This window comes from Equus asinus, chromosome 7 (assembly GCF_041296235.1).
Source record: "Equus asinus isolate D_3611 breed Donkey chromosome 7, EquAss-T2T_v2, whole genome shotgun sequence".
NCBI classification, from domain to species: domain Eukaryota; kingdom Metazoa; phylum Chordata; class Mammalia; order Perissodactyla; family Equidae; genus Equus; species Equus asinus.
The window spans coordinates 28,039,241-28,056,947 of NC_091796.1; the positions used below are offsets into that span (position 1 = coordinate 28,039,241).

A 17,707-nucleotide genomic window follows, 5' to 3' on the forward strand; every position below is an offset into this window, starting at 1 on the left:
GTATTCAGGCCCAGGTATGGGGCCAACAGCATTGGAACGGGGGCAATTCATGGATGGCTGGGTCGCCTGTTGCCCTGAGCCCAGGCTGTGGACTTTGACCCACCTCCAGAGCATCCTGAGGTGGCGGGTTTGGTGCCAAGCCCTCATATAGCACCTCACCCCTAGTTGTTATCAGTGAGAATCAAAATCACCCACCACCCCTTCCCCAGCACAGGAAAGACAGAACTGGGTGCTGGAGCCCAACCAAACCAGTTTACCTTGTTATCAAATCTTAAAGCACGAGAGTGAGAAAGGACCTTACAGAGCACATCGTTCTCCATACCCTTGTTAGTTCAGATAAAGGTCTGAGCCCCCAGAGTTGGGTAATTACTGTCCATGTAGAATCTAGACCTTCTGGTGGGTTTTTCAGTGCTCTTTTCACTCCTCATTCATTAACTAGCCCCTGCTGTGTGCCAAGCACTGTAGTGGGCTTTCGAAATTTAAAAAATGTCTAAAATTTAAAAACCGTCTAAAATTTTTCCTGTTCTCTGAAATATCACTATGTAGCTGGGAGATGGATACAGGACAACTAATCATAGTACGTATTGTAGATGCATTCCTAGAGGCATGTATAGAATGCTGGAGGCGTACAAGAAAAGGATGATTAATTCTGGCAGGAGGGAGCAGGAAAATCAGAGAGAATTTTCTGGAAGAGATAACACTTGAGCTGGATTTTAAGAAAGGGAGATGTTTGCTGTAAGGGCAAGACCACAGCAGGGGTAAACACAGCAGTGGCAAATACGCAGAGGCTGGAAGTACAATGTGTGTGTGAAGACTGGAGAGTGGGTTTGATGGGTGATGGGTTTTCCTCCACACCCTCTGCTGGAGCCAGCTGAGCCACTTGCTATGCCCTCTCCTTCCATGTCTTTGTGTAGAATGCTGTTCTCCACATCTTTACTCAGGAATGTCCTCCCACTAAATCCCCAAGAGAATGAGGGCTCCTCCTTGCATTGTGCCGTGTACTTACCTCTGTTGCAGTACCTTTCATATCAAATTCAGAAGTGAGAGTAGGGAATGAGTCTTTTTAAAAAAATTAATTATAAAGGGCAAAACTATGGAGACAATAAAAAGATAAGTGGTTGCTGGGGGTGGAGGGGAGGGATGAATAGGCAGAGCGTAGAAGATTTAGGGTAGTGAAAATACTCTGTATGGTATTATAATGATGGATACATGTCGTATGTTTGTTCAAACCCATAGAATGTACAAGACCAAGAATGAACTGTAATGTAAGCTATGGACTTTGGATGATTATGATGTGTCAATGTGGGTTCATCCGTTGTAACAAGCATACCACTCTAGTGGGGGGTGTTGATAATGGAGGAGGCTATGCATGTGTAGGGGCTGGGGAGTATATGAGAAATCTCTGTACCTTCCTCTTAATTTTGTTATGAACCTAAAACTTCTCTAAAAAACGTCTTTATAAATAAATAAATTTTTAAATTACATGCTTGGGATTGGGAAAGGAATTCAAATAGTATAGAATGGTATAAGTCCAAAAAATTAAAAGAACAATGGTTTTAACTTCTACGTACCCAGAATCTCATGAATGGTAGAGGATTTACCATCTTGAAAGCGATGGGAAGCCATCACAGATTTTTAAGCACGAGAATGAAAGGGATTTGGAGAGGAAGGAAGTGGAAGCCAGATAGTCAGTGGGAAACTATTCAGGGAAGAGATGTCCGCATTTGGGAGGTAACAATGGCAAAGAGAGGAGAGGATGGAGATAGAATGTATAGGACCCACACACCAGTTGGCTGTAGAGGTGAAAGGAAGAGGAAAGGAAAAGATGGAGACAAAGTTTCTGGTTTCTCCAAGCTACTGCCCTGACTGTCCACCACAGATTCAGTATGAAAGCATGTTAATTTCTCATTTAAAGCAGAAATAGCCCAAGTTAGCCAAGTCCGCATTTTAAAAAAGGTCACATGGAGAAGATCCAATGACGTGATATACATTGGGAAGTCTTTCTTTCTGTAAATGCAATAAAAATGATCGATGTGTAGAATGGCAAAGATATTTTGCACAACAATATCTCTGAACGTTCCCCCCTTCTCAGATTGAGGTAGGACTGTAGAACCACACCGGCCCCAAGGAGGACCATAAGATGAGGTGATATAGAGTGAGAGAGTTTGCACGTTGGGAGAGTCAGCCCAGAGTACATTTATCACTCTCTTAGGAGTGAGATGAGTGGCAGTGAAGCAGGCAGGCATATCTATGGACCTACATCTTATCACCTAGAAGGCATTACATGCTCAAGTTTCTGCATTTCCTATGATCAGCTCTCTCTGAGGTTCACCCCCTCACTCACACTAGACTTCTGAAGACAGTGGAAGATCTCGACACCTGTGACTTGCTCAAGTGTGCGAAGGTTATAGAACACAATTGCACACCAGACATTCCTGAGTAGTCATTCTATACAAGGGATTATACTAGATGGGCTATGAGATACTGTGAAATACAGTTATGCATCGCTTAATGATGGGGATACATTCTGAGAAAGGTGTCCTTAGGTGATTTCGTTGCGATGCAAACCTCATAGAGTATACTTACACAAACCTAGATGGTGAGCCTACCACACACCTAGGCTCTATGGCATTAATCTTATGGGACGATTATCATATATGCAGTCTGTCATTGACTGAAATGTCATTATGTAGCACATGACTATAAAATATAGACCTTGCCCTCTCAGAATTTACTGTCTAATTTGATTAAATTATAGTCTTGAAAAATTCCTTCAAACAACCATATTATTTACTTAAAAAAAAAAATCAAAAAGGAGGAGAGGACTTCTACGGGACTGTCAGTAAGATTTTTCCTAAATATACTAAAAGCAGATTTTGCACTTTAATTTCTTTCTGTATTTCTCTCTCCTACCAGATAATTTCCAGGATCAGATGAAAAGGGAACTAGCCTACCGAGAAGAAATGGTGCAACAGTTACAAATTGTAAGATGCATTTCTTCTTAAAATAAATGCAACTTGGTGGGTTTGTTTTCAAACCGCCCAATATGTGTGACTGTTCGCATTTTTGCCGTGAAATCCTTTGGTCCACTTACCTCTCAGTTGGTTTAGATGCTAATTACCAAGAGATTTACTTAGACACAGGATAAACAGATGTGTCTGTACGCTTCCTCTAAATGTAACTACCTACCATGTGTTAATAGATGTGTAAATTGTCTCTGTGGGCGAACCAGGGGTACCTGCGTTGTCTTCCACTGTGCAAACTTCCGAACGTAGTGCTAGGACACTAGAAGCTCAGTGAAGGGCAATTGGTCTTCCATCTTTCTCTCCTTTCATTACCCAGACCTGAGCCAGGCCCTCCACTGTCAACAGAACTTAGTATAAACACAATTAATCAACTAAATTCACTTGAAAGACAATGAAAAGAAACGAATTATTTCCAGATGAAGTGTGTTATTCACACTATCCTAATCAGGTCTAAAAGTGGACACTGACTAAAATCTATTTATATGGAAACGAGGAAACAGGAAGATGTCTGATAAATAAATGTAGTGGGTGGTTGTTTTTTTTTCTGAATTACTCACCCTTTGTCTCCATGCAAATATAGCTGGTGTTATTCATTCGTGCTTTTAAAGCAGTTTCCCAAGCTTCTTCATTTTCATAACTAAAATGGGGAAGATAAGTTCTTCTCAATATTTGTAAGATATTTTTAATCACCTGGATAAAGACATACACTGATTCGTAGTGATATTCACAGCATGATTATTATACTTTGAGTAGCTCGACATTTTTGAGCTGGTCCTTATACCATGAAGCACATATCTATGTGTGCCCACCTATCTTGTCTAGAGAGCCAGGTATCTAGCTCTCTGTCAGGCTTATGTAAGAAAGATGGTTATTAATTTTTCCTTTCTGCGTGGGAGAAGTCATGCTTGCATTAGTGGAGATTGCTGAGAGTCATTTTTAAAGCAAGCTTGTATTTCATGATGTTTTTCTCCATTTGGGGGCTCTGTTAAAAGTGCTGCTTGTGACTCTAACACTCCCGCCCAGGTTTTCCTTGATCTCAAGGGCTGGTTAACAACTCTCAGTTCTGAAAAACACCTCAACATAAGAGGCGTCTTAAACGGGATTTTTCTTCTTGTTTTGGTTTTCTTTGCACCTAAATTCATTGGGGAGCAGAAGGATTTTCTTAACCGATTGACAGCCAATCCCCACAGAGATTTAAAAAAAATGTATTTACCATCCTTAGGTTTTGATACCTAGATAATGGGAGGTACTAATTACTTGCTGTGTATTTACTTATTATTTTCGTTGTCCAAAGAAAGAATTTAAATGTAGAATTGGAGGTAGAAGGATATAAAATTTTAAGACTTTACTGATTTTATACATCAGTACGGACATCATTTTCAGACTCTTAAAAATTGTCACACATGCAAGCAAAAATTTGTGATTTCAGGCTAGTGGTGAGTATAGTAAAATAGGCATTAGGAAAAGAAACTAAGTATTTATTTCAGTGCCCCTATTTAAGGCCCGTTATGTAACTTTAATGTCTTAGTTTTCTTTGACATTTGGTTCCTTTAGTAAAAGAGGAAATGATATCACATCCATGTGATAAGCTTGATAAAAGAAAAAATGTCTCATGTCTTTTGGGATATTTGGTACATGGAAGATGCAAATTGGTATTACTAAACATTTTTGTTATACTGTATTGCAAAATATTTTATCATCATGTATTCATTTATCTAGACAACTGTTGTTAATTCACATTCCCATAGATAGTAAATTATTCCTGGTCACAAATTAAATTCTGTGGGAGAAGCTAAAATTTTTTCCCCCAGCCATGTAGGTACCCTGTAATTCCTGAAATCTTGGACAAAGGTACATCCAGGCTAACAATAGAAAATTGGTGAAATAGACATGATTTGTCCCTCCTGCTTCTTCCCCTTCTTTTGTATCCCCTACCATAAGATGCCCAGAGTTTTCATGCTGCCGCTAGCACCTAGCACAGTGTCTAACATCAAATAGCTGTAAGTAAACATTCGAGAATGATTCCCCACCTTTGGATGCCCCCTGACGCAACTCTGATTCTCTCAAAAGCAGTCCTCTTAATTCTTCTCCAAATTTCCCTTAGTCCTGATTTCCTCAGATATTCTTTTGTGCTAAGTAACTACTACTAAAACTACTAAAGGAGGGCGTGCTAGTGAATTACAAGGAGCTTGTGTATCACTGCACCGTCCTTGTGACTAACAGACGCAAGCTTTAAGGTCTGCAAACTTGAGTTCAAAACGCATCCCACATAGTTCATTAAGTGCCAGTTCCTCAACCAAAGGGACCTGTTGTAAGGTCTAACTTAGTGCCCCAATAGAGATATTGCAAGGGACAGGTGTGTAATAAACATGAAATGTACATGCATGTCATAAAATGCTATATGAGTAATCAATTTCATGGCATGCCCCTTTTCAAGCTAGTACCTCTAATAGTGGAAATATGCAAGCTCTGGCGGCTAGAGACATTTTTGTGCAGGAAGGACCTGTGTTCACATGATACCATCTGCTTTAGAACTGAGGCAGCAGACTTAAGGTTACTTGAAGAGAAATTTATCTAGTTCCTTATTCAGCTTATTGTATTTGCTAACATGCCTGGGGGGAAATGTCTTTAGAAAATTCGATCTAAAGATGATCAGGAAGTTGTTAGGTATCACAATTATTGACTTTCTCAATAATTTTAGTTGAATGATCTAATTCATCAGTAAATATGGTTACATGCTTTGCTCCCTGAGAACCAAACAATTCGCTCAAAATTATTTTATTACTTTATATTTAAAGTTTACAGAGCATATATTACAGAATAGTCATTTGCCTACAGAATAGACATTATTTTCCTTTAGATGAAATAAAAACCCAGCCTAACCTACAATCATGGAGAATTCAAGCATATTAAAACCGTCATATTTTGTAACAATTCCCATAGACCCACAATGCATTTATCCTATGCTGTTACACAGTGTTCTTATTCAAAAGATTACATCGCAAGCATCTTGGGTATCATTGCTGTAGAAAGAAAACTTATGAATTTCTTTGGCTCTTGCATTTTTAGATTCTCCACTGACTATAATTTCTGTACCATTGCTTCCTTTTCCTATTTGTTAAATGCAAAGTTGTGATGACTACAGAGTCAAATGATTGACACTCTCTGTGCATTTATAAATGAATGTGCATTTATCTCAATGTGAGATTTAAAGCATATGCAGTTCATTTAACATTTATACATGGCCACAAGCTAACTTTTAAAAAAAATAGTTTAAAATTAGAGTTTTATAGCACTTAACACAGCTTGTGTTAAAGTCCCTTACCCATGCCCTGGCTTTTCAAATCCTTAACACATTTTCATTACTAAACCAGATTTATTTATACAAGTAAAGAAATATATTCCCCTCACTATGAACCAAATAAAAAAGTTTAAAATTTAGCAAGTTCATGAAAATGTTAGCGGTTAGTATAATAAAGAGCAAAAGATTTCTCGTTCACAAGTGAATCGTGATTTTAGGAAAACTTTGTTCAATTTTGATAATAAAATCCACTATCTCTTAGGGTTCAGAAGAAGGTGAAGAAACTAATACAAAGTTATATGTCAATCGTATCTCAGTTTTTTAAAAAATAAAAAAAAAGCGGATGAAGATATTTTACTCAGTGTATAACCTTTTGGCTAAAGTTTTTCCAAGGACTGGAATATAATCAATTTACAACATGAACTGAGGCTACTATGATGCCTTGATAAACTTTTTTTTTCTCATTGCTAATTTGGCAAGAATGTTTCAAAGCAAGTGCATCCATGTATAAGTTGCTACTGAAGGTTTGTTGAAGACGTGCTCTTTTTTAGTCATAGTTCTTGAAGGGTGTGCTGCAACAGAAAGCACATAATAAATGGCTAGATCCCATTCGTATCCTTTGAACTTACTGGATCGCTACCAAGAGGTGTTGTAGATCAAGAAAATGTGCTAGTCTTGAAGTGCCCTCTGCTGTTTTTCCAGAACGCTGCAGTCACACGCAGGCGGGGGGTGGGGGGGGAGGGGGGGAACCAGTCTCAAAGTTCTTCATTAAAAGCCTCAATTAAAATAACGCTCAATCAATAGATTTAGTACTAATGTTTCATTCACTGTGGACTTGTAAAAGAGCAGTTTGCAACTTCCTGATGGTGGGAGCACTGTGCATCCTTGCATGGAAAGGAGAGAGAGGTCTTTATTATTGCTGGAGGAACCCTCCCTCTTTGGCAAGGGCTCAGCTCTTCGGTGATATGGTCTTTTCCTGGAGATTCTCCAGTATTCTTTAGGATGGGAACTTACCCAGACTTCTACCATCTGAACCTAGAGAGTTTTTACAATATGTTTTACAGATTTTTTTAAAAGTAGATAGAACAGTTGCTGTTTTGCACTACATATTTAGAAAAAGATTCCTGAGCTACCTAAAGGATTTTGATTTTGTCGCTAAATACGCAACAAAAGTCCCTGTAAGTCAGAGGACTTGATGCAAGCCTGAACTTGCCTGGGAGCTGCCTTAAGATTCACGAGTAGACAGACTTTGACTGCAGTGGTCCTTTTCCAATGATTGATCTATTGCCGTGAGTCTTGACAATGCAATCACTTGTTCCTTGGTTATAAAGCCTTCTTTTCATCCTTCTCCTTTTGAAATGTTGACCCACCAGAGTGTCTGAGCTCAGGATAACTCTCCCTGGGTACAAAATAGGAAGTTATCTTTTTTGGTAAAACCCCAGTACTTTTCATAGACTAGAGCCACCAGGTAATTTAGAAGTTATTGTATAATAACTTTGAGAGGTTTTTTTGTCCATGCCAATCTTGGTGATTTCCAAGTTGGTCAAAATAAGAAGAAAGCTTTTATAAGTTCTACCTTAGGAGATTTACATGAAATAATTAACTTAAATGGGGCCTCTAGGATCCTGAGCTCCCAAACTAGGAGGAGTATTTGCTGAGGTCTCTGTAAATCCAATATTGCGTTTCATGGAATCTGACACATCGTCAATTGTAAGAAGCACCATTACTTGATGTATCATAAGAAAAGAAGCTTCCAACTATTATTTTGATACCATCAATTATAATACACCTAATTTCTGAGATATTAAAATGTCAGGGGAAAAAAGTGCGTCTTAGAATCAATGACGTAGGGTAGTTTCCCTGAACAACTGGGCCATGCGCTAATATAGTCTTTGTTTATCATTCATGATTTAGGATGTAGAATTACTGAATCTCAACTCACAACCTTTTGTTTTTTCTCTTGTTGTTCATCAGCTTTTATTTCATTTTGTTTTAATGAAATAAACTCAACAACCAATGTTTGAGTGGGGATAATTCACACAGATTTAAATTCCAGTCTGGAGGTTTGGGGATCAAATGTGCTTATTTGGAAATGGCCTTTTTTTCTGAGTCCTTTTTGCTTTTCCTCTCAGCTTCCCATCTTAATGTAATGCTACATTGTTGTTTCTGAAAAAAATAAAAAGAAAGAGAGAAAGTAAAAGACATTCTGACTTCCATCTGAAAGCGGTACCCTTCAGGCAGTTTTCCTTGGTTTAGGATGACTAGTTTACTGGACTTGATGAGATGGCCTATGGTGATGTCAACTTATCTTGTGTAATGCCTAGCACAGAACAGACACTTACTTAATCTTTGTGGCGTCTAATCTTGATGTTGAGGACTCTTTCTAAATGTGAGAGTGGCACAAACACATTTTATTAGGTAATTTCTCATACCCCAAGGTTTACATCGTTTCTACTTGTAATCCTAAATAACAGAATTCCATTCAAGGCTCTGTTATATTGTGCATCTAAAGAGAGAGGTCATCCATGTGTTTCAGTATATTGCAGCATACGCCATAATGGAAAATCAAGATTCAAGTGTATCTCTGTTAATAGCAGGTGTAGCATAACCTAGTGTGAAAAGAAGAGGTAACTAGAGTAGATCCCTGTGTAGCTGTGCTTGTCATGGTTATCTAGCTGATCTCAGCTCACATCCTAAAATACGAGATTAGGATGCTGAGCTTTTTATGGTCCTTTATGAATCATTCATTTCAATACTGCTATGTATGCCCTTTATCAGATGTGTATCTGTCAGTTACATCAGTGTCATGGTTGTGTATCAAAATAGTGAGATGGGTACTTTAGTCTTCTCTCTTTTTTCCATTAAAAAGACTCTTTGACCCAACTGATCAGTTATTATGGCAAAAAGATTCAGCTGATCTTAGTCACTGGAGTCACTGTAGATTCGTGGCTCCTTCCTGTTAATACAGGCTCATGTTTATGGCTGGTGGGTCAGGAGAGCAAAACATAAGTATGCTGGAAATGTGGGGAATGTATATAAAAGTATTCAAAAACATTGCCTAATTGAATGAAAATAATTTTGTTTCCCTCTCTGCTTTTACATAACGGCCACATTTCACGTTACATTCCAGAAGGCTAAATATTTACTTTAAATGTAAAATAGATTCAAGTCTCTAGAGCCCTGAGGTCAGCCCTGTAATGATGAAAGTAAGTAACGTAACGATAGGATACCTTAACTGGGCTTACTGGAGAGACAAATCTAAACAATACAGGTAGTCCAATTTCAACCATTTGAATTTTCTAATGAAAAGTAGCATATCAAATGTGATAGGCTTTCATTCAAAGCTTCAGTATTGAAAAGTACTTTTCAAGTTTATCCAGGTAGAATTCCCAGGGTCATATTTTCCATTCAGTGCAGTTATTTCTGTTGCTTCTTGGTAGTTATTGAGAAATTACCCAGAATAATAGTTTGCGTTTAGTTAGTTCATCTTATTTATGATTTACAATGATAGCATATTTCATCACTATAATTAAATGAAAGATTACATTGAACTAGTTTGTAGTCACATTCTTGTTTTGTGACCTTGCACATACCTTTTAACATCATAACTTAGTTTTCGTACCTAAATAAAAAGAATACCATGTTATTAAATGCAAAATTTTAAAAACTTCTTTAAGTGAAATGTCACATATTAACCTCAGAGACTAGCTGTACCAACAGCCCAGTGTGATCACCTGTTCTGAACTTGATATGTTTTTTAAGATGCGTTAGAAATGCTGTAACCCAGAAGCCCCATACTGCCGAGCAGGTGGAGACCTTTTCTCCTCAGGGAGGATCCATTGGCATTCCAATTGTTAGGCGTGATGAAGGGTCTCCATTACGCATCTGTCTTCAGATTTAACTTACCTGAATAGTTTTGCTTATTTTTATCTTACAGATCCCCTATGCAGCAAGCTTGATCAGGAAAGAAAAGCTTGGTGCCCATCTCAGTAAAAGCTAAAAGGTGAGCTCACCAGAGGAAAGAGATTTTCCTTAACTCTCTGAATTGTTGCTCAGCTGTGTTCTTTACTGATGTATTTGAAATAGACTGAGGGATTGGTGAAGTTGCATCCCATGTTTAAGCCAATATACTGATGAACTTTGTTATATCTGGACATGAGACTTCCTAAATGAATGGCAAAGTACGTCTTATAAAACATAATCATATTTGTGTCACATTCCATTTCACGGAAAATTCCTAAAACTAAGGAAATTCTCAATTCAGTCTACAGAAGTGCTCTTCATTCTGTTTTGAGGTTTTCTGGTTCTTTCTGACAGCCCCTTTACTGCCTCTCTAAGTGAAACAAGTGTCAGGAGCCATGCTGATTATGTTGCATCTTCTCTGTCTCACCTTTGCTTCCAAAATGTCTTCCTGAAATCTGACTTTCCATGAGTTACTGACAGATGGTAATAGGAACAACTGTGGGCAACGTAGACCTTCGAAAACTTCTGCTGTAGGAATAGTCATTCATTGTTTCCCTAAACCAATCATTGTTTCTCTGCAGCCTAAGCCAGATTCAAGGTCACATCCCTGACAACAATTTTAAAGACAGATATTCTGGACTCCTAAGGGAAAGAAGACAATAAAAATTAAATGTCTTTATTTGGAACATACCTAGACGTTTCAAAAGCAACTCTTTGATTATATGGAAGAAGACATATATACTTAACTAAAATTGAAGGAATGCAAAAACTAGGATTTTGTTGTTTCTGTAACAATGCATTAGGATGAGCTAACAATCAAGAAAAAACTCGGATCTCAGAGGTGGCATTTGTAAGTGCTCATAGCCAACTAGGATTGTGGTCATTTATCAATTTGATCCATTCCCATCAGAATGATTCTTTCCACTCCTTCCTTTTGAAACATATTTTCAACTCAACAGAATTTTGGGCAAAAAGAATTCCATACAATTCAGGCTCTTTGTTCCTTTTCTTTCCTTCATGCCTCTCTTCTGCATGTCACAAGCCTCCTCTACCATATGCACATGACAATCCTACTTCTTGCCATCATCTTTAGTAGTGATAATCTTCAGTATTTGTCTTAAATAATCATGTTTATGTCACATTCCATTAGGAGTTCAAAACTCTTCTCAAGACAGTCTCTTGTTCATATGGTTTCCCTTAATTTTACACACAGGAAACCGAGGTACGGAGAAGAGAGATGTGATGTTTTATGTCTGTGTTGCAAAGCCAGGAAGAGATACTAGAGCTCCTAATACATGCACTTCCTGTCCTCTGTCATCAGATGTTTCTGCAACAAAGATGCTCAAGCAATAAGTCATTCTGTTTCCATCTCCATGAAGTCATACGCAAATGAGCCTGTGTGTTTGGCTCCGTTCTATATATTCAAGTATTTTTCTTAAGTCTGAAGTTGATTTTGGGTGATTTCTTCTCATTATAGTAGACCAGGTTTGCACCACCACTGTGAAATGAATAATTTTAGAACATTCAGACTCCAGTAAATCTTATCTCAGAATATCAAGGTAATCAATGCAACAATCATCCAAATCAATGCTGATAAACCCATATGTATCATAGTTTGAAAATGTCAAACTAATTTTCTTTCAAATGAAAGAGAACATAGTAGGATGTGTTTTTTAAAGTAACCATTTTATTGAAGTATAACACACGTTCAGCAAAGTCTACAAATCATCAAGCCACACGAGTCATGAAGTCTGCAAATCAAAACTCAGAGGATTTTCACAAGATAAACTCACTTAGGTTTTCAGCACCCAGTAACCACCTTGAATCCCTGCCTTATTACTCCCCCATCCAACAAGGTTAGTTTTGCCTATGTTTTGAACTTTAGTAAAGGATGTTGTACAGAACATTCTCTCACATCTGACTTTTTTTACTCTGTGTCTGCAAGAGTCATCCATCAGAATGTAGTTTGATTTACACGTAGGAGCTTAATGAACTCTCTTTTCACTCCTTTCACTTTCCCAACTCATCTTCCCTGCTTATCAGCCATGAGCTGCTCTTGCATCTGCAAAAGGAAGACTCACTGCCCAGAAACCACACCTCTGATGGTGACAGCGTACAGCTCGGTGGAGAAAAAGAGATTGATTTGTGTTTAGTAACTAATGCTTCCTCCATGCTGATTTTGTTTCCATCCTTGCAGACAACAGGGATTTCTCTAAGTAGACCCTGGTGCTTTCAGAAGATTAGTGGTTACTTAAATGCTGAGCTAAATCAGCCAAGCAGAGAATCACGACCATATTGTTAGAGGCAGTATTTGATTCTCAACATGCCAAGCCTGCAAGGAATTACCCCAAGAGAGATTACAAAATAAAAATCATTACACCAAGGGAGAGAGACAAATTCTGTCTTGCTGAGTGACCACAGGTTTCCAAATTAGGGACTGATGCATTAATGTCTTATGCAAGAGTGACCCTTAAGGTAGTATGCTGCATTCTTGTTACCCAGTGGATTCCAATATGACTATTAAGAGGAGGAAGCTTTTCAAAACCACAGGCAATCCACTTAATAAGCTGAGCAAGTACTGCCACATATCACTTCTCTACACATCTTTTTTGCTCTACATTAGAACATAAGAAATTCCATATTGAGTCAAAATAAAGGTCCACCCAGACCAGGATACTGTCTAATTCTGTTAGAAGAGCCAAATTGTTGTTCTTAAGAGTACCAACCTCAAAATTTAGGCATATATACTGAATACTCTTAACTTTCCCTTAATAACTCCTTAAAGATCCATAACCCATGGATTTATCTAAAGCTTTCTTCAACCAAGGCATAGTCCCCTTTGGGGCAATGAATTCTATTTGCTTAGCTACCAGCTGTGTAAAGTGTAGTTTATTTTATTTATCTTCAAACTACCTCCTAAAACAAGGCCTAGTAGATTAGACACTATACTGCTCTGCATATTTGTTTCTTTTTTTTTTTTCTTTTTCGAGGAAGATTAGCCCTGAGCTAACTACTGCCAGTCCTCCTCTTTTTGTTGAGGAAGCCTGGCCTTGAGCTAACATCCGTGCCCATCTGCCTCTATTTTATATGTGGGACGCCTACCACAGCATGGCGTGCCAAGTGGTGCCATGTCCACACCCGGGATCCAAACCGGCGAACCCCAGACCACTGAGAAGCGGAACGTGCACACTTAATGCATATTTGTTTCATTGTGAGCTTACGAGTAGAATGGAAATGGTTTGAAAAATATCTCAAAATGTTGTATGTATTATCCTTTTGTCTGGGACCATTTTTAACACCAGAATTATTCCTAATGGTCTTCCTTAACTTTGGTAGTTTCTGTGCCCCAATTCCTGCACAGACACCCCAGTATAATCCGTGTGAAATCTGCACCCCAAATAAAAATACCATGATGTTACCACTAATTTAGTTATACTTTACATTCTTTTTTTCCAAGCACCTTTTAACATTATGCAGATGTCATCCATGTGACTAGTTGAAACACCCGTGTCTTTCGCAGAAAACTGAATCATTTTAAGTGAGTGGGAAGTGAATCAGGGAAATGGCTTGTTCATAGTCGTATGGAAACTCATTGAGCAAGCCAGAAATAATAACAACTATCATTTATTGAACACTAACTATGCCAGATACTGGGCTAAATTCTTTGCCCCGTCGTTTCTTTTGATCTTTACAACTCTATAAGGTAGATCCTGTTATTATCCCCAGTTCATACATGAGAACCCTGAGGCTCAGTGAGGTCACTTAGCTAGCAAGTGACAGAGCCAGAATTCGATCCAGGTCTATTAGGCTCTCAGCAACTTCTCTGTCCTCCTAGGATCATTGGGCTGGTTTTTAGGGAGTTTGGCTTCCAAATCTGACACTACCTCCCTATGTTAACTTAATCTCTTTGAGGTTCTCTCTCATCTGTAAAATGTAGGTGGCCAAACCCAGTCAGAGTCCCTGCCAGCTCTAAGGTTTCCACTCTCACTCTTGCATGCCGACCTTCTGCCATATGTTCTCTCCTTTCCCACAAAGGGGCTGCTTTTATTAAAGTCTGACTGAACCATATGTAATACCCGAGGGCATGACCCTCCTACTTTTGCCTGCATTTTCTTCATCACTAATTACTACTTTGCATTCTTCTGGAGAGTTTGAAAATATGACTTTTTCCCTGTGTTAACAGTATCTACCCCTTTGGTAAACTCCTGTTATTTTTATTTCATTTCTGGAATAATTCCTGTAAAAATAAAAACAAGAGAAAAGGTCTTAAAAAGATGTAGGGGGATTGTAGTGGAATACTCTGTGTCTTCCTTTTGTATAGATCACAGGTAAAGAGAGGGAATGGCGCATCCATTTCTCTCATCTCTAGTCAGACATAAGAGGACCAGATTTCAAGAGTCAGTTTCAAGGATCAGTTAGTTTCAAGAGTCTCGGCTGAGAATGACAATGTGCCCCCACTGTTCTAAGCACTTTATGTCAATCATTTAATCTTCAAAACAATCATTGAGAGAAATACTGCTACTTTCACCATTCTACAGCTTAGAAAACTGAAATGCAGAGAGAGGAGTGAGTTGTCTGTGGTCTCACTGCTAGCAAGTGGCAGGATTTGAGCCAGGCCTCCTGGCTGTGCAGCCCACACTTCATCCGCTCGTAACCTGAAATCCTGGCCTAATTCACATCTCCTATTATCAGTTATAAATATGCAATTAATAACTGATCCAATGGTTTCATTGATGGTGAATCACAAAACCTCAAGTCACACATCTATAGTTGCCCTAACACCTCAGGACAAGAAAAATAGATGTAACTTGTGCCATCCAGCCAAAGCCAGCAGGTCACCAGAGCATGAAAGTCTGTCTGCCTCTTTCTCCGCCGGCTGTCTTAACATTTGCCCAATGACAAGCCAGGGCTCCTAGAACCCAGGAAAATGCCTTTACTGTAAAGAAGGCATAGCAAACCAGCACACTCTGATTTAATAGTTCTAGTCTGGCTCAGTGTCATCAGAGATATATAACCTAAGATAGCAGGCAAACATATGTAAAAAGGAAGATACCTTCATGGTTGCTGTTTAAAAATTTTTATCGAAACTGTACTAAAAATGTCTCCTCTTAAGACTATACTAAATATTACCTTAAATGTTTTTAAATTACCTGATTGTATCATGCTGAGGTTGTCATCCTGTGCTTTTTGTCTTATCCCAGGTGCACAGAACCACTTACTCTTGTTGTCTTGTAAGATACAGCCTGCCACTGAGCGCTTCTGACCCACATAAAGACTGCAAATTGAAAGGGCTTGGGAATCAAACACAAAATCAGGTTCAGGAGAACCCAAGGACAAGTGACCTCAAAGCAGCATGGACAACCATGTAAAATAGACTGTAGCGGCCATTGATTAGTGGGGGGAGGGGGGAGCCAACCAGAGCAGTCAATGCTTGTCGCATCTTTTGGTGGAACCAAAGTTTGAGTCTTTGTGTTTTTAAAGGCCAGCTGAACACAGAGCATGGGAGTGCTGTTAGCCAACTGGGGTGGGAAATCCATGGTTGGTCCCAAGTGATCTCAGTGTTGCACACTTGGAGAGAGTAGCTCCATAAGACTGTCTTTTACGTTGGAAGAAGTGATTCTTGGTGGAAAGAAAACACAAGACCTGTCCTAGGAGTGGGGATCACGTTTTGACAGCCAGGATGGCATCAGCCGTACAAACCTGCCTTTCATAACAAACTGGACAGACTTACGCGTGGCCCCCTCCTCTCTGGTACTTTGCCTGCTGTATGAATGAAGATTGTATTCCTCTGGAAATATTTTACAGTTTAATATTGAGTGTAATTAAGAATATAATCATGTTATCAAAAATGGTATTTAACTCTGTTGTAGTTTCTTTAACATTCATGTGGATAAAAAAGTCTATAATAAAAAAAACTATGAAGTAATCGTTGTGTTCATGTAGTTAAATGCACATTTGCTTGGGGGCAAGTAATAGAAAATAATACTTTTTAGAATTATTTTGGCATAAAATATTTGAATAAATTATTTTTGAAAATGGAATTCCTTCAAAAATGATTATTAAAGTCTAAGGTAGCCTTTGGCCATTGTCATCAGCTGGAGTTTCCCCCTCATCCCCTGCCATCATGTTAGGATCTTTGTATGGGTAAGGGAGGGTTCTAACTTCCTGCTAGGTCTCTGACAGTGTTGGTGATGGAGTTGATGTTGTGCCTTCCTCCTTACTGCGATGTTGAATCAAAGTCCATGAGATCATTTAATGCCCCAAATTTTGCCTCTCAGCTGAGAGAGATAGAAAGGCCAAAATGGTGACCTCTTTTGGGCCAGGATTTCTAAGGTAGTGCTGGGTACACAGAAGTCTACTGTGGATGACCTCCTACCCTGAAGTTGCCAAAGACCGTCCTCACTGAAGAGGCATCTCATCAATGGCATCCCTCAACAGATTTCAGAAGAGGTTTAAAATGCTTCACCATGATATTTGATAATTTTCTCTCACTGTCTCCATTATCATGAACTATCCAAAACAGCTTCACAATTTACCCCTGAGATAAATCTTCTTACACATTAAGAAGCCAAAGGAGGGATACTGATTAGTGATTTTCTTCCCAGCCCTTGAAGGATGGGAAGCCAGGTCAGACAAGGGATGTAAACCAAGTCCTGCAGTCTGAGGGCAGGTCCCCAGCAACCACTAGTGGGAAATAATATGAAGATGCTGCAACTGACCATGGAGGGCAGGATGCTCTCTTAGAGGTGGTCTTTCAGGAGGGGCCTGAGGCTGGGCATGGGGCTCACACAGCTCTTCAGACGTGGCACACGTTTCTGAAACTGGCAGCTGTGCTTAGGGGACTAACTGGGCAGTAAGGTTGGTGGAGCATTTTCTTCTGTATAAACTTTAAATTACACATGAGGATGGAAGCCCAGTGTCCTTAGCTTTGTACTTTAAGCCAAGAACACCAGAGGTGACAAAATTTTCTGGGAGAAGAACACAAACCTGGCTTCACGACCAGCCACCAGGGGACAGCAGAGGTCATTTTCTGTAGAACCCAGTGCAAACTGAGACGAGATAGCTTCTCAGAGCAAGAGGAGCAGCTCAGCCGGGGAGTCCAGAGGGAGAAGTAGCTAACAAGACTTGCAGATGAATTTAAGGTCTTTGTCCTGCAGCTGTATCAGCTGGCAGTGTAAACAAGCTTGACACGTCATTCTTTTCTTTCCAATTGCAGCTTTAAAGGTCTCAGAGTTACTAGTGCCAAAATATCAGCAAATGATTTTGTAGCGAAAGAGAAATTAGAGCCAGATAATTTGACAAATATGTCTGACAGCCTGGAGTTATCAACCATGGCGTAGCTCTGATTTGAGTTAATGGCCAAGCTCACTGTGGAAGATGGTTGACCTCTGCTGCTGGGAGCACTGAAACTACAATG

At 39.1% G+C, this 17,707-nt stretch overlaps 1 protein-coding gene across 1 annotated transcript in view; it reads left to right on the plus strand.

The window, feature by feature from the left end:
- SKOR2 (SKI family transcriptional corepressor 2) overlaps positions 1-16,214 on the plus strand; it is a 38,967-nt gene extending 22,753 nt beyond the window's left edge. The window contains exons 6-8 of the mRNA XM_044774683.2: positions 2,917-2,984; positions 10,265-10,330; positions 15,492-16,214. Coding sequence (XP_044630618.2) covers positions 2,917-2,984; positions 10,265-10,327 — 131 coding nt within the window. The 3' untranslated portion in view covers positions 10,328-10,330; positions 15,492-16,214. The remainder of the gene's footprint in view (positions 1-2,916; positions 2,985-10,264; positions 10,331-15,491) is intronic.
- Positions 16,215-17,707: the final 1,493 nt, after the last annotated feature.